Consider the following 26,776-nt stretch of genomic DNA (forward strand, 5'->3'; position numbering starts at 1 on the left):
GATCTAGCTCCAATAATGACATGTAACCCTGTGGTACTGCTTTCTAAGCATTTCATTTACTCCATTTTTTTTTGGATTTTTAACGTGAAGAAACCATACCCGAAAACCCGATCATGCTGGCTCAGCCTGCCATACCTACGGTCGTCGTGCCGGCAGAGTAAAACTTTGAGACTAGGACCTCTGCCCCCAGGGCCTATGCTACACATTGGCTTGCATAGAAGGGGACACTCATTGAAACATTTACTCTATTTGCAACCTAAATCCAAATGGGCCAGGCCACAAGTGTTTCACATCTGACTTAGATTTTTAAACATGTTGTCAGATCCAGGTCAAATTTGAACCAAACCTAACACTGATTCAGATCTAATCTACCCATTTTGCATCTTTCCCATTTCAAATCAATCAAGTCAATTTAGATCCAGATCAAAATTGAACTATACCTAACACATTCAAATTTGGGTTAAAGATCCACCCAATTTCGGATTTGGATCAGCCAAGCCCATTTGCATCTCTAATAGGCTAATTTCCATATGTAAAAATGAGAAATAATGAAGGTAGAAAAAGATATCTAAACAGGAGATTGGCCTTTGATGGGAATGTGCATATTAATGAATTGAAATAAGTAATATCTCATTACTCGTGTTTTTGAGCGAGGGTAGTCTTACTCATCGGTAACGGCCTGAATCGTTTGGCCACCGATTCAGCTGTATTGGGCCCCCGATACCCATACTCAACTGAATCGTTTTGTATCAGCCTAAAATAATAAAAATTATTACGTGTCAATCATAACGTGAAGATTCGAGTTTTGAACGATCGGATTCGGCAGTAAGTATTTTCGAGCGAATAAAAAATCTATTATAACTTAAAAATTGTTAGAAGATATGATTCAAAGATTAGTCCCTAACAAATCAATTATGCTGAACATATTTACGTGGTCAAATTGAGTCAAAGCAACTTACGTTTGAGAGTTTCAACTCATGGATGCCACATGCACATTCCCACGAAAGACTTTCCCTCTAAACATTAGGGGTCGTTTGTTTCACTCAATTTACACATGAAAACGATAGTTTTTACATATGAAACCCTTCATTTTTCGTATGCAGGTGATTTTTTTTTTTAGGTTGACCATGTATTTATTATGTAAATTCATAAACACCATCCCCAATGGATTTACCTATGCATTTTTTTCACATATGAAATGACTTTCCGATCGTGGGGATGCCTTTTTCATGGGGTATTTTCTTATTGGTGGAAACCAAACAAATGACCCTCGTTTTTTTTCCAGGTAAATACGGGTAAAAATAAAATGAAACACTTTTGATTTTTACACCTCTGGTAGAAGTCAACTCCAAGTCTCCTTCACGTCAATTTGCAGAAAGAGCGGTCATAATAATGAATTTCATAAATTCTAGCACCTGATCTGCAATTAATCATAAAGGCTGTCTCCTGATATGAGAAAAAAATAAAAGAACAAACACGGTTGGGGCGAGAAAAGGTAAAAGAAAGCGATAGGGAGAAGAAGAAGAAGTGTAGAGAGAGAGCGTTGTTTGCGGGTAGGAAGAAGGAGCGGGGGAGGCAGCAGCCAAAGGGTTTCGAGCCAGGAAACAAGTCAGTAAAAATGCCCCCTTTCTTCCCTTCTCCTCACTGTACCACTGCCCATAGTATGCCCTTTTTCTTCTCCCACACCCACTCTCCCATTCTTTCTTCCTCCTCCGCCTTTTCCCTTTTCATCAGTCTCTGTAACTCTCCATCTCTCTTTCCATGGTTTTTTTTTTACTATGTGGGAGGTGAATATGGTTCTGTTGTTTCAGTTATTTGGATTATTCATTTTGGTTGTTTTTGAGTTTTCCCCATTTGTGGTTTTCGCTTCATTGTTGTTGTTGTACTGGTATGAGTTCAAGTATTTGTGGTTTTTGATTGTTTTGTTGCGTGCCTGTGAAACTCCGTGTATTGTCTTGAGGGTCGGTTTCTTTTGAGTCATTCCTTGAACTTGCGGATTGACTGTGTGTGTGTGTGTTGATTCGAAGCAGTTTTGCCGTATCGAGACTCTGTGCAGATGGCGAATGCGGCTATTGTTTTTTCTTGATTGTTGTTTTGTTTTTTCCTCGTATTTTTTCTTCGTCGGGCGTTGTAAGGATTGGACTTTCCCAGTTTGTAGTTTTTTCAGGGGTTTGTTCTTTCGACTTTATTTTTCTACTTTTGTCGGGGTATCTTCTTCTACTTCTTCCTCCTTCAATATCTTTTGCTTTTCTTTTTCTTTTTTTCGCAAAAGTTAAAGGAGTTTCTTTTGTTGGGATTGTGTCCGATGCATGATTCGTCGTCCGTGTCCTGATACCGGATGCCATAATCCGTAATCCAGCAGAAACCAAACGAATATGCGATGCCCGTTTTGATGTTAGAATAGAAATGAAGAAATCTTGATCACGAATGATTGTTTTCTGAAGTTCTATCTGTTTCTTTAACTTTAGCGGCTCCGGTTAGGGTGGTGTTTGATGAATTGCGTGCGGCAGCCTTCATAGTGAGTTGTCAAGATCGATTATGCCTGATAGATTCTGCATGATATCACTCCCTCTGTCTCTTTTGATAGGCTTCCTTTTGCTGTTTGTTAATACGACCACAGACTATTGTTGTTTCGACGAAAATTACATTCCAAATAAAATCAAATGCCTTGATGTTGAAAATGATTGAAAAAGGTACTTTCAGATTCAGGTCAAATGCATTAAATTACCTGAAACTAAATCAAGTACAATCAAGTACCTCAATATGTTCTTTATAGGAAATCTCTTCATATATATCACATATTTTTGAAACACTATATTTAAGACAGTGGTTTCAGACAGTAAGCTATGAAGCAGGAAAGGCAATATGTGACATTGGGATAATAAAAATAGACTAGTGTTAAATTACTTTACTGGTAATTTGGTGTGTGATATTAGATATTGCAATTTGGTCTGTTATATGTGATAGGTGCAATGACTTTCCACAATTTGCTTGTTTGTATAAGAATAAAAAAATTGCATGTCAATGCTAAATAGCTACTAGATTTAACTCCTTATTCATCCATCCATTGAAACAATTGTTGCTAAGCTAATTTATAGAGAAGCCCTAACCCTCCCTCATAGTATTCATGTGGATCATGTTGTGACTGGAATATGCTTAAGATAACTGAATCTAGATCTTATGTTTGGGTTGAGTTTCTTTCTCCCCAAATACGAAATAGTTTGAAATAGCAAGGGTATGCGAAGTATGTACTTAATAATGGAGTTGATGATCTTTTCTTAATCTGCTCTATATGCTTTTATGTACCCTTTATCTGTAAACAAGCACTCTAGTGCCATCTGACTTATTATTTGATTTTTTAATCCCACTTGGATTTGGTCCATATTGGCAACATTTTTACTTTAATACCAAAAATATTAAACTGCTTAATGTACCTTTGCTTGCTGACTATTATAGAGAAGATTATACAAGTTGTGCTCATCTTTGATTATGATCGAAATATGAATGATGATTTATGTGACTGGAAGTTTCTGTCAAGATGGCATTGATCACCAAAGGTCATGGATAATGGATTAGTGTTCGCTCAGAAGAGTAGAGATTGTCGAGGTAATTTTTTTGATGCATGAGAAGTTTCTATACCTTTAAACGGTCTATCTAAAGCTTATACTGAAGTTTGAGAGCATCTTTCTAGCAAAGGCCAGTCTTCTTGGCTCATGACAATGGATGCATGCTAAAGGATAACTTTGATCAATATAGATCTGCCTTCTAGTATTCCTAGTGTAGACGACAAATGCACATGAGTCTCACATGACTTGACAAATTTGTTTCATACTATAAACTGCATTGCGTTCTCCAAATTGAAGGTTGTTCACAATCAAGATTTATACTTTCAATGATAACCTTCATGGGGAAAAAGAAAAGAGAATAAGGATGCTGAAAATACTTTTCTCTGAGTATCCTTTTTACTTTACTACAATATTGTTTAATTGAGTCTTCCCAAGATACTTTCTGAATATATTCTAAAAATATTAAATTAATGACATCTGGTCTACCACTTTTTACTGGCTTGCATTTGTTGCTATATGCACTTAAATGGCAGCCTACTTTTTATATGGAGGCTGGGTCATGGTTGTCTCTTACTTCTCAGTATGAGAATAAAAAGTGTTCACCACTATATAGTTATTATCAAGGCATGGTATATAACCACATAGTTATTGCCATCACCAAATATTCATCTCTCTCTCTCTCTCATTGTGTAACACATATTCTTTACTTTGATACTGTTACGTTCCAAGTGGGCCCGGGGTGAAACTGGGTTTGGACCTAGGCTAGGTTAAGTCGGGTAAGTCAAAACAAGGTCTATGTCAAAAACAGTTTATGTTATTTCTGACAGACTTTAGGAAAAACACAATTTCTCCGAATTGGCTGAGCATAAATGACTGAAATTTGGAGTGTAGCTAAGGGACATGTGGGGGAAGACACTGCAACAAACCTCAGGGTCAAATTCCACTCGGTTGGGGTTTTATGAGTCCGTGATCAGACCGCAGAAAATCTGCCCATGAATGGTTTTCAGGTTGACCGGTTCTGGTGCGGAGGCTGGTTCTCCTAACTGGGATTGTGTTAGGGGATAAGATTTGGTGGGTTGGTTGGGGACAACTAAGAGCAGCTAAGGTTAAAATTTGAGGGCTAACAGGGTTCGGGTTAGGGAGAAACGGTCACTGGAAGTCAGGACAGAATTCTGCAGTTACAACAGAATCCAATTCTGAACATAGGTTGGTTCTACGGCTTGGTGAGGTAGGGCAAGTGGGTTGGCTCGACTGGCTGGGCCGAGTTGAGGTTGGTGAGGGTCTACTAAGGTGTTGACGAGGTTAGGAATGTCTGGGTTGCACAGCTAGGACTGAGGATGGCTTGGAACACCGGCACAAACACAAACACTTGGATGCAGTTCTTGGTAGCACCTTGGTTCACAAGTTGGCTTGACCACAAGGATCGAGAAATCCAACAATAATTTAGAAAAAATTTAAAGATTTTAGTTTTTAACAAAAATAACCAATAACTTTTCAAAGATAAGAAAAATGAGTGTTTTCTCATGTATAATGCATGAAATAGATAACTCAAGAAATACTAGAGATTTAAGATACATACTGGGTCAAGATTTCCCTTGAATCCAAGCCACACATCGATCAGGAACCTTCACGAAGCACGAACTTGAACCAAAGAATCTCAAAACCCAAAAGACAAAATGAAAAGAAAGATTTCTTGGCTCTGATACCATGTAATAAAATATGCGAAAATACAAAACAAGGGCTTCTAAAGGCTTACAAGATCATAAACATAAAGTGCACTTGCATAACACAAGTCCAATTAAGGGACAATACAAGAGTACACAGGCACTACACAAGTACTAAGTGCATTCAAGACAACAAAGAATTTAAAAGAGGAACACAAGAACATAAAAAATATATATTTTATTGAGCATGAATGCTTAAGAGAAGCATTGAAGAATAAGAGGGGGGTTCACCCCTATTTATACACAAAAGGTACTCTCAAATAGAGTCGTTGGACTGTTTCAATAGCTATAAATATATTTGTTGGATTGTTCCAACAGCTCTATTGATTAGTCAACTCTACGGTGACTCGTCCAAAAAGAACCCAATAGTTCTATTTGGTCTTTGACCAAATAGTCTTATAAAAATAGATAAGGACAAAAAGAACAAAATAAAGTAAAAGTACTAATGTACCCTTAATGGGCACAACCTATTACAAGAACTGAAATGACCAAAATACTCCTAATGGGTATTTACCTATTACATTATATATATATATATATATATATATACATACAACTTAACCGGTGCACCCCTCTTTTGTCACTAGTGCTCACACCTTATGCTGTGCTTGGTGGTAGAACATCTTCCAAGTGGCACCTCTAGCATAAACATCCTCCTAACCGTAGTTTTATTTGGTTGAAACTTGAAACTCAAAAATGTTCGTTCACAGCTGGGCATGCAGAGTTGCAGATGCTCAATAACGAAGAATTGCTTAGCGAAGATGATAATTAAAGTCAAAATGAAAATATGGAGTTAATTGGGTGAAAAAAGCTGAATGAAAAGGAAGGTTCTTTTGTCAGAGGGTCAAATGTGGCTTTTTAAGACCAGCCGTATGCTTATATTTAGAGCTGTTCAGTTATGGGTGAATGTTTTCTGGAGGATGTTGCACAGTTCCATCGTTTGTTTGAATGTATTCATCAGAGGGGTTGCTCACTTGCAATTTTCCATTATTTTCGCATCTCTGAGGATCAGCGATCGGCTTTGCTTGCATCTTTCAGTGATGAGGAGATGGGAAGGAGTATCAGGTGTGTGGCCAAGGATGAAGCTCTGGGACTTGATTGCTATTCAAGTGATCTCTTTAGAATCTTCTGATGGATCAACAACTTGGATAATGACAAAGTGACTATTTTTGCAAATAAGAATAAATACTTAACCTAGTGATTGATGTATATGTGCACGTGTGCGTGTTTATGTCTGGATACTTCGCTTGTTCTCTTAAATGATCTTCTTATGGCGGCCTTTTGAGTTGTTAGTTGTAATATAGGAATTAAAAGCAATTTATTGGCAAGATGAAAACCCTCCAAAGTTTGGAAGCTGATAAAACCTTTTGAACGATATGACCCATCAATTTTTTTCCGCTTATATCTAGATATTGAAATGTGGGCATATTCCCCTTTGTATAGTATGTGACCAACCTGCAGTTTCCTGATTACTTATGCTGAAAGTTCAGTGAAATGATGGCAATATCTAGTAAATTTGAGAGTTCATCTGTAAGTTGAACATCTTTGAACTTCTTTTATGTATGTCATGATTTTTTTTTACCTAAAACATTGTCCAGTTCATTCAAGAACTTTGTTTTATTTTCAGAAGCTTAACTTACAAGTCTTACATCTATGATATTGTGCTTTTTGAAAGGTTAGTATGACCATGGTAGTCAGTTGTTTGACTTTCTTAATGCTAAAGGGCTTATTTTTGTTAACACAGGTGCACAATTGTATATAAGGTGCAACTACTGCCAAGATTTGCAATAGGTGCTATCCTGTTTGGAAGCCCTGGACAGTATTGCAAAGTTGTAACTCTTAGCGAAATTGGCAATCATGCAGAATTTGACAGACAAACATTCAAATCAACGTTCTGGGCTATCAACATCTACCTGCTTGCCCTTATGGTGGAACTCAACTGGAGCCCAGGTTCCTCATCTTTCTCTTGTCAGGGCATTCAATCTGAACATTGAATCTCCCACACAACAGTGTGATCATTCCAAGCCAGATGGAGTTCAATTGCAAGACCAGGACTCATCCTCTAGTCAGTCAACTGGTCAATCTCAGCATGATGTGCAAGGTGTGGTATGTGGGAATGCGCGAGACTTCATGGTGGCACAGTTTGGTATTAGTCAATACCTCTTCCATGCAGTTTTAAAGCTAATAAAAGCTAGAACAATTACCTGTGCCTTTATTGACATTATATGGAAACTGATTTTTGTGGCAAATAAGATTTGCCTGGTCTTTTCCTTGCACTCGGTCTATTTGGATAGATATTTTCAATACTCACCATCTGTTTTTCTCTAAAAAAGAAAAGAAAACAACTCATCATCCATTGATGTTTTGTTATATGACCTATCTTGATATCAGATGACATTCTTTAATTTTAACTTGTCTTTATTTTATCATCCACTGTTATATTGGACCACATTTATTCTATTTTTAGTCTGCATGATTTTTGTTGGAAATCCTGCACTCTGTTGACAAATTATTACTATATCCTAGTTGACAACTTGCATTTTCTTCACCCATTTAAAGAGAAGGAAGAAAATAGAAGAGAAGAAAACATGAGAAATAGTTATCTGCCAAGATTTCCCAATGGGGAGGGTAGAAAATAGTATTTTGATTTACATTGAAACCTTGTTGGGGTATACCTAATTTAAATGTTATAATCTGCTGTTGTTAATTGTCACTAAATATGCGAAAAAACAAAAGCAAGAACCACAAAGGGCTTACGATAACACAAACACAATGTGCACACGCACAAGTCCACCATAGGATAATACAAAGTGTCAACATAGGCAATACAAGCAGCCACTAAGGGCAATACCATGCATTAAAGCGCAAAAGCAAGAATAAATAAATAACATTTTATTTATAATATACTCACAAAGTGAGTTAAAATGCTTTAGAAGAGCATTAGAGAACAAGAGGAGGGTTCACCCCTATTTATACACAAGTGATATTCTCAAATAGAGCTGTTGGATTGTTCCAATTGTTTGAACAACTCTATCGATTAGTCAACTCTAAGAACCCAACAACTCTATTTGGTCTTTGACCAAATAGTCTCTATAAAAACAGAAAATGACAAAAAAAAACAAAATAAAGTAAAAGAACTAAAGTACCCCTAATGGGCACAACCTATTACAATTGTGTAAAATGATGAAAATACCCTTAGAGGGTATTACCTATTACATCATTATAAATAAAATATATATATACATATATATGTACAATATATATATATATATATATATATATACATACAACTTGACACTCCTCAAACTTACAGTGTGATATACCGAAAGTTTGGAAATACAAAAAAGAATCTGTTAGAACCGATAGCCAGAGTACTTGTCTGGTACTTATTTTGTCTTTAGGTTCCCTCTTTGGAATATCCACAATTATGTGGATCACTTTGTTATTTCTTAATTTTGGGCAATCCCTATTTAAGGGAGATTAGCCCTAATGCCAAATAACGAGTTTTAGTTTCTCTAAAACTCACACCGATAACATGGTATCAGAGCCACCCCTCCTGGGTGACTAACATTGCTGCCGCCGCTGAAGCTGTTGAAGACGATCACCACACCCCTCCTGGGTGACTAACATTGCCACCGCCGCCGAAGCTGTTGAAGACGATCACCACACCCATACGATCACCACACCCATCCTGGGTGACTAACATCGCCACCGCCACCGACGCTGTTGAAGACGCCTCTGCAGCCGTCGCCGCAGTCGTCTTCGTGCGTAGACACCGACGTTGCTGCGATCGCCGTTGCCACTGTTGTAACTGCGACCCTGACGCGGTTGCTGTGGAAGCCGTTGTTGTCGTCGCTACCGCTGGGGTCGCCGCTGCTTCTGCCGTGATTGATCCGTCGCATGAAAGACCGATCTGAAAGTGTCATGACCACTGTCAAGGTTGATTGGTGGTGATGCAACCAAGTCTTAATACGGCTGAAGTTGCAGTCGATGTTGCTGAAAATCAGCATGTAGAAGTGGTGGAATCCAGTTTGCTTCAGTCGAGTGTGGATCAGCCAGGTCGTTGGTTGACGAGGAGTTGATCGTAAAGTGTGGACAGTTTTATCTGTGTGTCGATCTTTTTTTTTTGCAGATTAAGTAAGAAGGAGCATATGGTTGGACCTCTAGTGACTGAACCAAAAATGACAGCTTCAACTGAATACAAGGCATTTGCAAATCCCTTTATGTTTGGATCTTCTGTTAAATTGGATGAAACCAACTATGCAAGATGGTCGCGTACCTTTTTAATGTCAGTGTCGGGATATCATCGGAAGCACATTCTTTTGGAGTCTGAACCGAAAGAAAATGTTGGAAAATATGCGACTTGGGAGGAAGACAATGATATAGTAATGTCATGGATTATGAATAATGTCCAACCCCATATTGCTGATGGACTGATTTATTACTCTACAGCGAAACAAATGTGGGATAATCTGAGAGAGACCTACTCCCATGACACCAATGTCAGTCGCATTCTACAGGTGGAACAAGAAATTTATCAGTTGCATTAAGGTGACCAATACTATGCGTCAGTTAAATCTGCATTCGAGAAGCTTAATGCCCATAGACCCCTATGTTGTAATACTCAGCGGGTCCACCAGGAACGGACGATGGTGGCAAGATTCCTCTTAGGATTATCTCCTGAGTATTTAGTTGCGAAGGTCCAGATGCTTACAGGAGCTGATGTTCCAACATTGGTTGAAGCCTATAATCGGCTAAGCCGACTTGCTATTTCTTTCCCTTCTACACAACCTGACCCTCCTATGTCAGGCTTGTTTGTGTCATCCGAAAAGGGACGGGGATCTTTCCAAAACTTTCGAGGAAGAAGCCATGGACGTGGTGTTGGAGGACGAGGAAGGTTACTGTGTTCCTTCTGTGGGAGACTGGGACATCTAGAAGACAGGTGCTTTGATAAGCATGGGCAGCCACCTGTTCAGTCATCAAAGAGTGCTCCTAAGGCACAAGTTGCTCAAGCCGACCTAGATGATTAGGAAGATAATTCTGGGGAACCCGTCACCCTGAGTCGTGCCGAGTATGATGAGCTTATTGCATATAAGTCATCTATATCTGGAGTGTCCTCATTAGAGATAGCTTGCACGGCAGGTAATACTCCGATCTCTCTTAAGAAAAGTGGATCATTGATTCTGGTGCTTCCCGTCATTTGTGTGGGGATGTGGGAGACTTCTCTACGATCAGTAATGTAAGTAGCTGGAAAGTGTTTTTGGCTGATGGGAGTTCCTCTCCCATTGTTGGGCAAGGGGATATTCTTATTTCCCCTAGTTTTCAGCTTCACAATGTACTCCATGCCCCTACTTTTCCCCAAAATCTATTATCTGTTAACCGTGTAGCCAAGGAGCTCAATTGTAAAGTCATTTTTGATCATGTGGGTTGTGTGTTTCAGGACTTACTGACGGGGAAGAGGATTGGTGGAGGATATGAAGAGGGAGGTGTCTACTATCTCCATCAACTCGATGTAGCCGTTCTCTCTGTCTTAGAGTCGGATTCCAGTCCTTCAGTATGGCATCATCGTCTTGGTCATCTTCCTCTACTCAAGTTGCGTCAGATACTGCCTCAGATTCCTTCTTCGTACGATTTACAGTGTGAAGCTTGTCAGCTTGGCAAACATCACCGCAGTTCTTTCCCTTCTAGTCAGAGTTAGTCGAGTCAAAGGTTGTTTGAACTCCTTCATGTTGATGTATGGGGTCCCAGTAGAGTCTTGAGTCGCTCAAAGTGTCGTTATTATCTTGTTACAGTGGATTCTTGGATGTTTCTCATAAAAGATCAGTGTGATGTTCCCTTAATTCTTAAAGCATTGATTATCGAAATAAAGACTCAGTTTGATTCTTGTGTCAAGGCCGTTCATACTGATAATGCTCTTGAATTCAAGTGTAAGACCCTGGTGCAATTCTATAAGGACCGTGGCATTAAACCCCAGTTTACTTGTCCCCACACCTCTCAGCAAAATGGGGTGGCTGAGAGGAAACACAAACAAATATTAAATGTGGCCCGATGTCTTATGATACAGTCAAATATGCCTAGATCCTTTTGGGGGGATGCTGTTTTGACAGCCGGATATCTAATCAACCGAATGCCCACCTCCTCCATTGGAAACAAAATTCCCATTCAGATTCTAAGCCCTCAATCTCCTTTGTTCAGTATCCCACCAAAAATCTTTGGATGTGTATGCTTTGTTCACAAGCTTGGATTAAATCGGGACAAACTCGGTCCACAGTCCATTAAATGTATCTTCCTTGGATACCCCAAACATCAAAAGGGATATCGTTGCTATGACCCTCTTTTTAGACAGGAGTATATCAGTGCAGATGTGTCACGTTCTCTGAGACCACTCCTTACTACTCCAACAACTCTTTGACATAGTCTCTGGTCGAAGTGAATCATGTCCCTTACCTGTTCCTCCTTTTCATCTTGAGTCATTTTCCCTAAGTCCATCTAATAATTCTCCTATGTCGCGGATGGAGGCTCCTCTCAAGGTATATTCTCGTCGACACCTTCCAACCCATCAACCTTCACCACCTGATTCTCTTGAAGAAAGTCTGAATGACACTAATGAAGGCTCAAATATGACAGATGATCTCCCCATAGCTCTACGAAAAGGAAAGAGATCCTGCACGAATCATCCTATTTCCAAGGTGGTCACTGAAGCACGGATTGGACCCACTATGAGACACTTTATTTCTGCATTAGCTGCTTCGACTGTTCCTCTCAATCATCATCAAGCCTTGCTAGATCCCCAGTGGAAACAAGTTGTGTAGGAAGAGATGGAAGCCTTGGAATCTAGAGGAACATGGGAGCTAGTCCCTTCTCCCACTCACTGAGATATTGTGGGATGTAAGTGGGTGTTTACCATCAAATATCACTCTGATGGGACTATTGAAAGGTACAAGGCTCAATTAGTTGTGAAGGGATATACACAGACGTATGGGATTGATTTCTTTGAGACCTTCTCTCCGATTGCTCGACTTGATACTATTCACATTGTTCTATCCGTTGTTCATAATGGGTGGAGTTTATGTCAGCTAGATGTGAAGAATGCCTTTCTATATGGAGATCTACACGAAACAATTTACATGCAGCAACCTCCGGGCTTTGAGAATCAGGGGGAATGTATGAAGGTGTGCCGATTGAAGAAAGCTATTTATGGATTGAAACAAAGCCCTCGTGCATGGTTTCATAAATTATTTGACGCAATGTCTGCCGTAGGCTTTGAAAGGTCCACATCAGATCACGCATTGTTCATTAAAAAATCTTGTGGGGGAATAGTGGTTATGGTTGTCTATGTAGATGATATTATATTAACAGAAAGTAGTGAAGCTGACATTCTAGCCACTAAAACTCATCTACAGAAACAATTTGTCACTAAAGTTCTCGGCTCTCTTCGGTATTTTCTTGGTATTGAAGTGGCAAGGAACCGTGAGGGAATAGTTTTATCTCAATGCAAATATGTCCTTGATTTGTTGAAAGAGACGGGCTTGTTGGGGTCTAAACCTGCAAACATTCCTATGGATCCCAAAGTACACATTGTCTGATGAGAAGGCGGACTTCGTCGATAGTAAGAGTTATCGATCTTTAGTTGGGAAGTTACTATATGTTACTGTAACTCGCCCGAACATTTCTTTGGCAGTAAGTAAGATCAGCCAGTTTATGGACAAGCTCACTAAGGTGCAAGGTGCATTGGCAAGCTGCTTTGATGATTCTTAGGTATTTAAAGTTTGCTCCAGGAAAGGGTCGCTTGTTCAAGCGGAACTCTACCATTGACATCGTTGGGTACCCAGATGCTGATTATGTAGGATCAGTCTTGGACAGGAAGTCTACTACAGGTTTCTGCGTGTTTGTTGGAGGAAATTTAGTTACTTGGAGGAGTAAGAAACAAACCGTTGTAACAAGGTCTAGTGCTGAGTATAAGAATCGTGCTATGGCTCACACTGCTGCAGAAATGATGTGGGTTAAATCTATTCTTACAGAACCAAATGTGAGTGTCAAGCTTTTGCTCCAGCTTGAGGGGGAGTGTTAGAACGGGTAGCCAGAGTACTTGTTTGGTACTTATTTTGTCTTTAGGTTCCCTTTTTGGAATATCCACAATTATGTGGATTACTTTGTTATTTCTTAATTTTGGGTAATCCCTATTTAAGGGAGATTAGCCCTAATGCCAAATAACAAGTTTTAGTTTCTCTAAAACTCGCACCGCTAACTGAATCAATGGGAGGATCCAAGTCTTCAAGTGTCTTCATTGAGAGTCTCCATCTTTATGACAAATCAGAGAATTTTGCAAATATAAATCTTTAAATGTCTTCATTGGTGATCATCCTCAAACGCCGTATCAAAGATATTCTTTTCTCAATCCATCGCATCTTTAAGAACCTGTAGAGAGAACAAAACACAGATTCCAACTACACTCCTAACCAAATAGTTATATAGTTTAAAAAAACTAGTATGTATATTTTGAACAAGAATAACACTCATGTAGAACAAAGTAATAATTTTAAGATTTTTAGAAACATTAGTAACAATTCAAGCAAGATAAGAGGAGCTACCTCAAATATAAAATTTATAAAAACAATTTTAGACAAGCATAAGCCCATAATCAACATATTTTTCAAGAAAAAATAAATATTGATCACAAGAGAATTTAATCACTTAAAGAACATTTAAATTATCAAGAAGAGATAAACAATCATGTATTAATAATATCCTAAATTTTTAGAAAAACACTTCAAATAAAACAAATCATTAATTTATGCTAAAAACGACATGCATATAAAGTATAACACTTCAAAAAAGAACCCTAAAAAAAAGAAGAGTTAATTAAATTTATGCATACAAAAATGTGAACAAGATAATCAATTAGAAATATATATATGCAATATTTTTAATGCACATAATAATGAATGAGAGCAATCTCATAAATCACAACCCATTAAAATTCATTCACACATCCTATAATGAGTTTAACTACAGAGGACCAAATAACAATTTTAAAGCATATATATGTACATGTTATCAATGAAATGCATGAATTTTATCGATAAACATTTTTCCATACAAGGAAGAACAAGTAGTAAAAGTTTAAAAATTTCATGAAAAGATTTTAAAAAATCCCACATAACAAAAGGGAATAATATATGCAAATCAACACCGATTTGATGATATCAGCCTTGCAGTTGAAAAAAGGGGAAGATATGAAGATATTTAAAATATTAAAAAATAATATTTTGCAAATATCAACAATAGTTCGACCACCACAAGCAATCACCTCATTAGACCTTCAAACTTCAAAAATCAAGTATATCAGCGACTAGAACATGAACATAGATATAATGCTACTAAAGGGCTAAAAACACACACGAAGGTGTGTATAAACATCTCTTGTCTACATATAATGACACTCAAAACAAGTGTATCAACGACTAGAACAATAGCATAATCACAATGCTAATTTGCAGTTAAAAAAAGGGGAATATATGAAGAGATTTAAAAATCTCACAAATATTAAGAAATGATATTTTGCAAATCTCAACAATAGTTCGACCACCACAAGCAATCACCTCACTAGACCTCCAAACCAAGATTTTAAAACTCGCCGAGTCAACTCGGTGACTCGGCTGACTCGGCTCGGCCCTCCAACGAGTCAACCCGACAAGGCAAACTCGGTTTGCGAAGACTCAGTTGTTGACTCGGCCTGACTCGGCTTGACTCAGGCGAGTTCTGGGCACTTTCGTCTTTAAGAAAATTTGAAAGACTTGTTCCTGCTTGTGTAGTTTCTTTAGTAAATGTCAGCTACCTTACTGTACATTGATAACATTTAACAACCTGTAAGTGTTCATTTTTCAAAGAACAAATAGCATAATAACAATAGGCTTACCAACGTAATATAAAATCACAAAATTAGTAACAGTCTATGGGCAATTTTTCCAACTGCCATGCTGCTAGCCTGCTACACAATGATTAGAGTGCAATACCTTTGTTCTAATAAAGCATGTAAAAAAAAGGTCATGTTCGGTTACATTCACCATAAAAGATAGAACACCTGATTGCAGTGAAAATGTGTTCTATATGTGATTCCACACCAAAAAACGATTTCTCAAAAATGAGGTAGTCCTCAACAAATTGGCTTCTGATTGATCTTTAACAGTAAGTTGCTGACAAATTCAGTCACAATGCAAGTGACGTTTTGGAAGCATTCATCTTTTGTCACTATCTCTAATTTTCAAATCATCTGTAATAAATGCCAAAACTATCTAAGTTCCCTCACTCTATGTTTCCTGTCATAGTTTTCTTCTCTAAGTCGTCGATCTCACGATGGTACCACTTATAATACAAACAATCCACTTTGCAGATTTTATTGACAAGTTTTTTGCTAAGTAATGTGATTATGATTCTTAATTGTCATAAATAAATATTCATTTTGGCTTTTCATTTATCTGGGAATAAGTCTTCAATTTGCAGATATTGCCACCAACGGCTAAAGATTATTTGTAAGAAAATTGACTTGTTCCTGCTTGTGTAGTTTCTTTAGTAAATGTGAGATTTGAATTAAGATCAGTTTTATTTGATGTTATTTTACTTATTAATCAATTAAACTAGTAACTAAGTCATTCTACAAACTTTTATATGTTTAAATAACAATTTATATATTGTCTTTCTTTTAAAACCAAAAGTTAACAAAACCCGGTCCGAGTCACCAAGTTGACCCGCCGAGTCATGAGTCAATAAAGAACGAGTCGAGTCCCGAGTCACTGGGTTTTAAAACCTTGCTCCAAACCTCAAAAATTAAGTATATCAGCGACTAGAGCAAGCGCATAGACATAATGTCACTAAAGGGCTAAAGATACATGCGAAGTTGTGTATAAACATCTCTTGTCTACATATAATGACACTCAAAACAAATGTACCTGCGACTATAACAAGAGCATAATTACAATGCCAATGATGGGCTAAAATCACACGGAGGTGTGAACAAACATCTTTTATCTACATATAATGACATTTAGATAAGAAGTACAATATGAGCAACACACGAGGTAAGAAAGCTTGTAATGAAAATAAACTAATGTCATCAAGAAAAATAAGATTATCAACTTTAACAATCTTTCAAAACACCATGGTTTCAAAATAGACAACCATCATAGATAAACATAATTATAATCCTCCATAATAACAATGGCCAAATAAACAAATGAGTGATACAACACGCTCACAGAACTAGATCAAACAACCGTTAGTTAGAGCCAAACTATAAGCCGACAATCTAAATTGACAAAACATTGAGGTGCACACAACTCACTCCAACAAACAACTTTGGTTCAACAAGGTCAAAAATAAATAAGGCATCATATAAAATCTGTGATGGATAAAACAAATACTACAAGGAGGCAATACATACAAAAATCAGTTTCCAAATAAGTGAGTTCATATATAAGAACCAATTTAAAAAAACAAAGTTTCAAATCAAATCCAACAAAGGTAGATGAAAACTTTAGAATAAGTATAGTGCAATCATATGCACAACAATATATCAAATGATGCAATCATATGCAATTATATGAATGGTCAATATAAGCAAGTCTATTACGAAACAACAATGGCATACAACATTAAAGATGACCAAAAACATATATAGAGATTTTTAAGGAACCATATAGAAAATCAAGAGTATACACAAGTACAACTAATCATAGATACTCACAAAGAGATCAAAATTCGTGTATATGCAATAATCTAATAACTTTAAAGCCACAAAAAATTATGAACACATAAAAGATGCATATAAACACCATGATTTCACATAAAATACTAACATACCCAAAATATATTTTGACTTATCATACTTACGCAAGAGCCAACAAACAATAGCTCACTTAATTTTTTTTAAGATAAAACTCTAATTTCAATTTAATTTGAGACCATACAACAATACCCAAAATATCTATTTTTTCAACCCAAAATACCAAAAACAATTTCGAAATGACACATAATCATTAATGGTACATAAAACATGCATAAATGTATGTCTACAATACATAAATATGAAGATGATACCTCGATAGTGCAATCTCATGAGGGCATACAAAACATCCATGTCCTGACTAATGAACTTAAAATCATGATGACTCAAGATATAAAACATACAAGAATTTAAAAATTCTTAATGAGCACATCTCAATGAAAGCACCAAATAGAATTCAGAATTCAAAGAACATGCTTTGACACGTGCATAAAGTCACCAATAATTATAATGGTGTCCGAGAAACCCAAAATAAATATATATGCGTACACGAGATTATAAAATTATATATTTTTTGTATTAAAAATAATAATAACATGAAAAACTTATCATAAAGAGCTCAAGAGTAGAGTACTTATGGGTTAATGTCAAAAGAAACAAACACAAGAGCCATTAAAATAATATTTCATTAAAAGACATTTCATAAAACTCTAATTCCAATTAATTCAAAAAACACATTTTACATATCCAAAAAATAACCATAATATTTTAAACAAATTTTGAAAAGAAAAGAAAGGAAATATATAATATAAATACCTTTTTTTTAAATTAAACAAGAGATACGTACTAAAATACGAGAGCCTCAAGTCCAAGCTATATATATCAATCCAAAATTTTCTTTTGAAACACAAACTTGAACAAGATACCAAGATAAAAAATCCTTCGCTCTGATACCATGTCACGAAATATGAAGAAAAAAAAAATGCAAGAACCACAAAGGACTTATAATAACACAAACACAAAGTGCACATGCACAAGTCCACCATGGGATAATACAAGGTGACAACATATGCAATACAAACAACCACTAAGGGCAATGCCATGCATTAAAGCACAAAAGCAAGAATAACATAAATAACATTTTATTCATAATATACTTACAAAGTGAGTTAAAATGCTTTAGACATTGGAGAACAAGAAGAGGGTTCACCCTTATTTATACACAAGAGGTAGTCTCAAATAGAGCTGTTGGACTGTTCCAACAGCTCTATTGGATAGTCAACTCTATGTTAACTAGTCCAAAAAGAACCCAACAACTCTATTTGGACCAAATAGTCCCTATAAAAACAGAAAATGACAAAAAGAACAAAATAAAGTAAAAGAAGTAAAGTACCCCTAATGGGCACAACCTATTACAATGCTGTGAAATGATGAAAATACCCCTATAGGGTATTACCTATTACATCATTATAAATAAAATATATACATATATATATATATGAATATATGTACAATATGAAACAAATATATATATATATATATATATATATATATATATATATATATATATATATATATATACACACACACAACTTAACAGTTAATCACCTATCTAACTTCACCTAATGCTGACATAGATATGTCTAATCAGCCCCCTTCAAGTTGTTCGTCATGTTTAAAAATGGAAAAGTTGCTCTTTAAATATTTATCCCATGTCTTATAGAATCCTTTCGTGAAAATGTCAGCAATTTGGTGTTCAGTTCCAATTAACTTTGCAACTCTTTCTTCTGCTCTAATATTAATAATGATCCATCTGTATTTGTATAATCTATCATCAAAAATGAGCTTGACCGCTACCACAATAGCACTTTTTGATGGGGGATATTGCAGAGGTCCAAACTCTCAGCCCTAAAATAGTCATTGAGTTTTGTGCTTTCTTGCTCTTAAATATTATTCTTTCCAGCCTGGTATTCAACCTTTATGCTGGATATTATGATAACTTTCTATTTCTGCTATGCCATTAATTTCATCACAAATAAATATACTAACCCAAAATGAATTTTCTGCAATTTGGATCTCTTGCTTGATCATCATCATAATATCTAAAACTGATCCTATCTACATGCTTCTAGAATCATTCTTGGAATAAATTATTTTCCAATTATCCGTTTCACATATTTCAAAATCCTTTTTGATGTTTCCGTTTCTATTGTTGTATCATGTAGGGATTGACATACCTGGTTAACTGCATACAATGTCATTAGGTATTTTAGCACTCCTACTCTGCTTTCATTTTTCAATGTTTAGTGAATTCATCTTTGTCTTTGGAAAGCTTCTTATTCATCACTCTTGGAATCTTTTGTGGTTTGTAGCCATGTCGCACCTTTTCAAGAGATCAACTGCATAATTTTGTGTATGTTCTTGTCTTATCCACTTCAATGCAGTGAAAAAACCCCCCTCTTTATTTGGAATCTTTGTGCATAACATTCTTAATTTTAATAATTCATAATTCAATGGAACACCCTGTCATTGTAATATCACCCATCACTCTTGCTTGAAAAGTGAATCCAACATTGTTTCTCTTGCAAAGTCTCTCTTTTAAATTTTGATGCATTTTTGAAATCAGGATTATGAAGCTTGCCTCAAACTATATCTCCCTTCTTTAGTCTGGTTACATACCTTCGGGGATTAGCTTTGTGGCAACTGTGGTCATATATACTGATTTCTAAATTGACCATGTAAAAATGCATTCTTATATGAAGTTGATGTGAAACCAGCCACCTAATATTAGCTAATATAGGACAATTTTTATTGGTGTATCCGCTGATTCATCTTTCCCCTTAAGGCCTTACACCTGGATATCCATGACTGGGCTGATATTTAGATTAACAGTTCTGTTCTCTGGACATATTTTGGCCTGGTAGCTATGCATATACTTCTGATTTGATCTTGTTTCTGCGTTTTCTTTGTACTTCGTCACTTGTGAAGGGTTTGAGCAGTGGTACCCTCCTGGAAACTGTTTTTGCTTCTGAGCTGGTGATGGACCATCATCTCATGATCCCTAGTTTTTCTTTTCCTTTCTTTTTTTCTCCCCTTTTCTCTGGTCATACAATGTGTCTTTTCACCTGTAATGCCTGGGGATAAGCTCCTTGACTTTCGATATGTATATGTTGTCTATCTTGCTCAAGGTTTCAATATTTATTTTCCTGTAATCTTTAAATGTTATCTTTGACATAGACTAAACCTGACAACATTACCGTATTGAGTCTCTGTAAATGAAAGTTTAACATTTATCGGATTTTTTCTCTTCTTTTTATTCATTTAAAGTTGATTTTTCTGTTAATACTGGTTTTGGTCTTGGATCAAGTTAATATGCTCATGGCACAAATGCCCAGGGTTTTATACATTTGTTTCTTTCTTTCTGTAAGCTAGTAAGTTTTGGCAGGGATTTCTAGGTAATTGCATCTTTGAAGTTATTACCATGTGCAAATATTTTTGTTAGTTCTTTCTTTTTGTAATTGGCTAGTGAGGTTTTTAACTTTTTTGACTTGGTCCATATTATGAAAATTGGAACACTTAGTTTCCTAAATCCTGAGGACATCTGATTCAAATGTTCTCTTGGAATATGGAATGTGCTAAGGTTTTTTTTGCACTATTTTTTTCTGAAGTTTTGTACTACTAAGTACTACTTTAATATTTCCTTTGATCTGTATCTGTCCCATGATTATTTTTCTGTAACTTGATGAGCTTATATTTTTCCTTTTCAGGATATGATGAGACTAATGGAAAGGGAGTTCATGGTGGTATGAAGTCATTATTATCTCTAGGTACTCCAGAATATAGCTTTCCACATTCACAAGTGGATTGTAGCCATTCCCATGTAAGTTACCAATTTGGAGGAGCTGATTTTTTCATGTCCTTTGATGGTTGTTTCTTTTTGTGTCTCCTCATTCTTTCCTTTGATTGTACTCCAGCCATGCATTGCATATCCACATGTGGAGCCATACTTCAGTGGTGCAGTACCTGCTTATGGATCATCTCTGGAAGTGAGTTCTGTTAATCTTTACTTCCTTTGTTCACATTTGTGGTCAGTTATCTCTCTCTCTCTCTCTCTCTTAATCATGAAAGAAATCTGGTGCATCAAAGTCTGTAACCAGTTAGGTGCAAAGACATAATAAATGGATATGGGCTAACAAGCATGCACTAGTGCTTAATCATTTTCACTGTAGTTTTTAACTGTTTGTATATTCATCAATGGGGGATCCGCTTGTCTGGTAGCTGCAGCTAGTGCATGTCACCTTGAGTTGGGACGCTGCAAGTTCAAAACCCAATGGTACGAGTTGTATAACTGGTGGGGGTCTGCCTAACCCCAGCTTGCCAAAAAAAAATTGTTTGTATATTCACTGACTTTAATGAGATCCTTTTTTCATTTAGTCAGCTTCCGTTGGCATCATAACTGTCCAAATCTTTTCCTTTTCTTTTTATATCAACCATGGATTTTGGGAGCTTAATAGTCAAAAGTGCACATAGGTGGGTGACACACGAATGACATGCGTATATTTATTTTTTATAATTTTTGGAAAAGTATATTCTTCTTTAGTAATGTTTTTTAAAGTGTTTAAGATTTTTCATATTTCCATATTATCTGAATCTTTATTTTAAGTATCATTTTTTCTGTAGGTCCCTAGGTGACGCCTAGCACCTAGGGGGGTGAACGCCTAGGAGCTGCCTGATGCTTTTGAGTTTTTTGACAACTAAGGTTGGGAGATGCAGTAGTTTAAGAATTGAATGAATGCTCAAGTGTGATGAAGTGCATATTCTTTTCTCCATTGTGAAGGTTCAATAATCTAAGTAATTAAGTCATTCTTACTTTAGATAGTCTTTGCAGTAATCATGTTATTGACAATGGAACTATGTCCATTTGATCAGAAACCTAGTTTTTCTGAAGTTTTAGGATTTGGTTTCTTAAAACAAATGGAATATATATTTTTGAGCTCCATAAGGCATTATTTTGTAATGTGACCTGAAATATTGTTTTTAAATTGATTAATGAAACAAATTCCGATGTAAATGTTACCAGCTCAACTACTCATGGAAATGATTGGTAATAATCACATAAACTACAGTACTCTTCTATTGTGATTGGTGGATTTTCTTTGCTTCTGATTTATTTTCCGGGTGCATTTGATTGTACTTTTGATATCTACCAATCATATGTTATGGGAACTGATTCAGTAGGAATGCATACATGAGATTGAGCTTGTGAGCTGAATAGTAAGCACTTGAATTTGATGAAATATGTACATTGAGATGGTCGATGAGGTAAGGTATATTGGTAAGAGAATGCATACTGGGATTAGTCAGGAAGCACAATCCTTCGCTGAGGAGGTTATGCTGTCCATGAATGCTGGTAGTTTCATGTCCTCCCTAACATATTGCAGATAGTGTTGTACGTGCAGAGTGTTTTGAAGACTACAGATTTTTTTGACAACTTTTCAAATTGATGTAGGTTCTGGTAAGTGGCTGGAGGAATGAATGGTTGTGTGATCAGTTTTTAATTTATATATCTCATGGACCTAGGTGATTAAAGTGGTTCTTTATGTTGGGGATAGTCTTTGGAAATTGTCTTAGTGTTAGGTTGCTGTTTTTTGTGCAGTTTTCCCTTCCTCTATTTTCACTGTGTCTCTCTGTTTTTATGGTCCATATAAATTTGCCAAAATATTTTGCTTTCAAAAAAGTGTTACTTATATGTGCTAACAAGCCAGATTTTCTGGCCACCTTTTTTGTCAATTTGTGCATGTTATTGCCTGAGAGTAGTACTTGGAGAGAGATTCTGAGTGTAGGTGGGTGACAAACTTGTCATCTTTACATCTTTTCGTGAAAGCAGAATTTTAGATATTGTATGTCAGAAGTAATGAAGGGATGGATTGAACCATGCGAGAGGTTAAGTTGATACTGTTGAAGTATCGCCACATTGATGGTTTTTTGTATTTTACTAACTGCAATTAGTACCGTATCTTCTACCCTTATAATTGAAATGTATTCTTCTTGACCAGGTCCAACCCTATGTGTTTGGGGTGTCACATGCTCGAATGCCATTGCCTCTTGGCCTAGCAGAAGATGGGCCAGTTTATGTCAATGCAAAGCAGTATCGAGGGATTCTGAGGCGGAGATTGTCTCGGGCCAAGTTGGAATTTCAAAATAAGCTGATTAAAACCAGGAAGGTATGTTTTCACTTACAACTCAATGCGTGGTTTGAATGTTCCATTGATCTTTGAAATTGCTTTCACACAAAAATGAAGAGGAAGCTAGGCTTCATGCTGTGAAACGTCAACTTAGGAAATAACCAAATGGCGCAAGTATCGTCTTTTGTAACAAAAATTGAGGTGTTTGAAAATGGTTGAAATAGTTAAGAGTAGCCCTTGGTATATTTACTAAAGAAGAAAATGATTTATGTGATACAATGGATGGCTAGTGTCACACATGCTAACTTTTCACTCTTCAATATGTACAACGTGCGGCCTAGACTCCTTGAACCCAAGGAAAACTAGCTGCCTTTACTCACGTTTAAAGGACTCAAAGGGACTTGCTTGCCGGCTTACACTTGCATCCATTTGCCAAAGGCACACACACTCACTCGCACACACTTAGCCAAAAGGCTTGATGCCTTGCACAGGAACAAATACAAGATATCCACACACAGTCCATACAGAGACTTATATACAATTCCAAAAGCCACTTAGCCAGATGCAACCCTTTACGCATGAAGGATTGCACCTGTTCACGCCACAAGGGTGGGGGGCAGGGCGCCCCCTTCACGCACAAGTGATTGCGCCCCTTCAGAAGGTGCACCCCTTTCATGCCCAAGGGTCGTGCTGCTTCACGAACAGGAGGTGCTCGTTAACTCTGCAGTGTTGCCCCTTACTGCTTCATCAACATTCCGCTCATCCGCAGCTGACGATCTCATCCGCATGTGCTGGTCCACACAACACCTAAGTGTGCAGCCCGCAGCACCACCCCACATCGGGCCGCTCTCCCTTGCACACTCACAAGTTGGGGGCTTACAAGCCTCCCCCACTTGCATTGTTCAACGCCCTCGTTGAACCCACAAGATACTCCTCTACTTGCTTATTGAATTGCCATGATGAGCCATCTCACTCTCAACTGTTCTCCCAACTCGACAAGCCCTTCCATTTCGCCAAGCTGCAGGCCTTAGGCAAACCCATCATCAATTCCATGGAGTCACTCTGCCATAAACACTCACAATTGGGGAGATGATCCAACAAGCTCGTTGGCTTTCTCCACTTCACCTTCTCTTGCTCGACTTCCCATAAAGCTGCAAGGTAAGTCTCTTTACCTTCCCACAATCCCTCTGTCAGTTTCTGGGCTGACACTACCTACAACTCCGAAGGTCCAACAGACATCATTGGGACCATAGACGGGGCCTTCTCATCGCCTATCATTAGGGACTTCAAGTGAGGGAATACCGCCGCCATTGTTTGTTCGAAGAAGTCGACACCAAAGATGACATCACAGTCATCCATCTCAACCGCAGTCAAGTCACACGACCCCATCCAGCTTCCTATCTGAATGGGCACCATTCGCACCACTCCATGGACTTTGACTGGTTGCACATTGATGGTCTTCAACCGACCATCGCTTCGCTCCAAGGTGAGTCCCAACCTGGCCACTTCCCTCGTGGCCATGAAACTGGGTGTTGCCCCACAGTCCAACATAACACTTTTAGGAGTGTTGTTGATGCGAGCATGCACATAAAGTAGCTAGGGTCTTGGCTGAGCGCAATTCTCGCTCTGCAAAGTATTCAACATCTGTAATGGGTTCACTTGCCCATATGAAGCAGATGTTGATTCAGGGACATCGGCCTTGACTGCCACATTCAGGGCCTTTCGTTATGGACACTCTTTGTCCCGATGGGGTCCTTCGCAGATGAAAGAACCCAAGAAAGAAGTTGACTTCCTGCTACCTTTTTTTCCTCCGTTTGGTACTTCTTAGTGAACTCTCGATAAGCATACTAAGACTTATCCTTCACCTTTGACATATCATTGTTGGCCTTCGACCGAAAGTCAAGCCGGGCATCTGCTGCAGCTAATGCCAAATTCAAATCGCTCACCTGCTGCCGAAGCTTCGACTGTGCCCATGTCTGCAACCCACTCATAAAGTTGAAGAGCTTGTCTTCATATGTTCTTAACATCAAGCATCAATGTCGAGAATTGCTTCACATATTCTCGCACAGACCCCGTATGCTTGAGTTTTCGAAGGGACTCCCGAGCCAACCACGCAACGTTCGTGGTCATGAATTGCATCCTCAGTTCCTTTTTCATTGCCTCCTATGTGGAGATAGGATCTCCACCGACCGGACCACCTTCTGCATGTGTCTGCCACCATAGCTTAGCGTCACCATGGAGATTCATGCTGGCTACTGTCACTTGATCACCAACAAGGGTATGCGCAACCTTGAAATACATCTCCATGTCCCACAAGAAGTTTTCAAGGTCCTTGGCACTTTGCATGCCATTGAACACCTTCGGTTCGGGGACCTTAATCTTCCTTTGTTCTGTTCCACCCATGCTCCCTAGAGCATGCTTGAGCACCACAACATCCTCGTGAACAACTTTGATGGCTGAGTGCACATCTTCCTGTAGCACGCTCATTCGGCCATCGATGCTTTCAGCTAATTGCTTATAATGTGCATCAAATCCACTTTCCTGATTTATGAGAGTGATTATATTCTCTGACATTGCCACAACTTGTGCATCAATTGCAGCTAATGTTTCCTCTACTCGCGTCAACTGATCACACAACTCTCCCAACACAGCCATAGCAACGCCCTAAAAGAGCCAACCTGGCTCTGATACCAACTGTCACGCTTGCAAACTTTTCACTCTTCAGTATGCACAACGTGCAGCCTAGACTCCTCGAACCCAAGGGAAACTAGCAGTCATTGCTCATGTCTAAGGGACTTGCTTGCTAGACTCCATCCTGTTGGCTTACGCTTGCGTTGATTTGCCTAAGGCGCACACTCACTCACTTGCACACACTTAGCCAAAAGGCTTTATGTCTTCTTTGTTTTTCTTAAGCTTTGCACAAGAACAAATACAAGATATCCACACTCAGTCCATGCAAGGACTTATATACCATTCCAAAAGCCACTTAGCCAGATGCAACCCTTCACACATGAAGGATTGCACTTGTTCACGCACAGGGGGTTTCGGCTCTTCAGAAGGTGCACCCCTTTCATGCCCAAGGGTCGCACTCCTTCACGGCGCTCGTCAACTCTACAATGTCGCCCCTTACTGCTTCATCAACATTCCGCTCATCCGCAGCCAACAGTCTCATCTGCATGTGCTGGTCCGCACAACACCTAAGTGCGCAGCCTGCAATGCCACCCCACACCACGCGACTCTCTCTTGCACACTCACAATTTGGGGGCTTACTGCTAGCCACAAAGGGACTGTTTCATTTTTGTGGGTTGCTGCGGTCTATTTCTCTTTCCTTGTGCCACTTCTCTTTGGCAGTGTGGTTCGCGGGTAGAACCTCTGTAACTTTGTAGAATACCATGGATTGCCTAGTTCCTATTTGAAAGGCTGCAATTTCCTAACCATTGCAAACAGTCATTTGATCAAATTTACAGCTGGGAAGTATTTTCAATTACACTTTTGCAGTTCAATGATTTAAGAAAGTTG

At 37.9% G+C, this 26,776-nt stretch overlaps 1 protein-coding gene across 1 annotated transcript in view; it reads left to right on the forward strand.

Annotated features, from left to right (window-relative positions):
• The first annotated feature begins 1,501 nt into the window (after window positions 1-1,501).
• Window positions 1,502-26,776, forward strand: part of LOC149812135 (nuclear transcription factor Y subunit A-5-like) — a 35,456-nt gene continuing 10,181 nt past the window's right edge. The window contains exons 1-5 of the mRNA XM_089992801.1: window positions 1,502-1,608; window positions 7,035-7,436; window positions 20,840-20,952; window positions 21,047-21,118; window positions 23,129-23,296. Coding sequence (XP_089848927.1) covers window positions 7,148-7,436; window positions 20,840-20,952; window positions 21,047-21,118; window positions 23,129-23,296 — 642 coding nt within the window. The 5' untranslated portion in view covers window positions 1,502-1,608; window positions 7,035-7,147. The remainder of the gene's footprint in view (window positions 1,609-7,034; window positions 7,437-20,839; window positions 20,953-21,046; window positions 21,119-23,128; window positions 23,297-26,776) is intronic.

The sequence above is a fragment of the Nuphar pumila genome, chromosome 17 (assembly GCF_984573655.1).
Source record: "Nuphar pumila chromosome 17, dmNupPumi1.hap1.1, whole genome shotgun sequence".
Taxonomy (NCBI): Eukaryota; Viridiplantae; Streptophyta; class Magnoliopsida; order Nymphaeales; family Nymphaeaceae; genus Nuphar; species Nuphar pumila.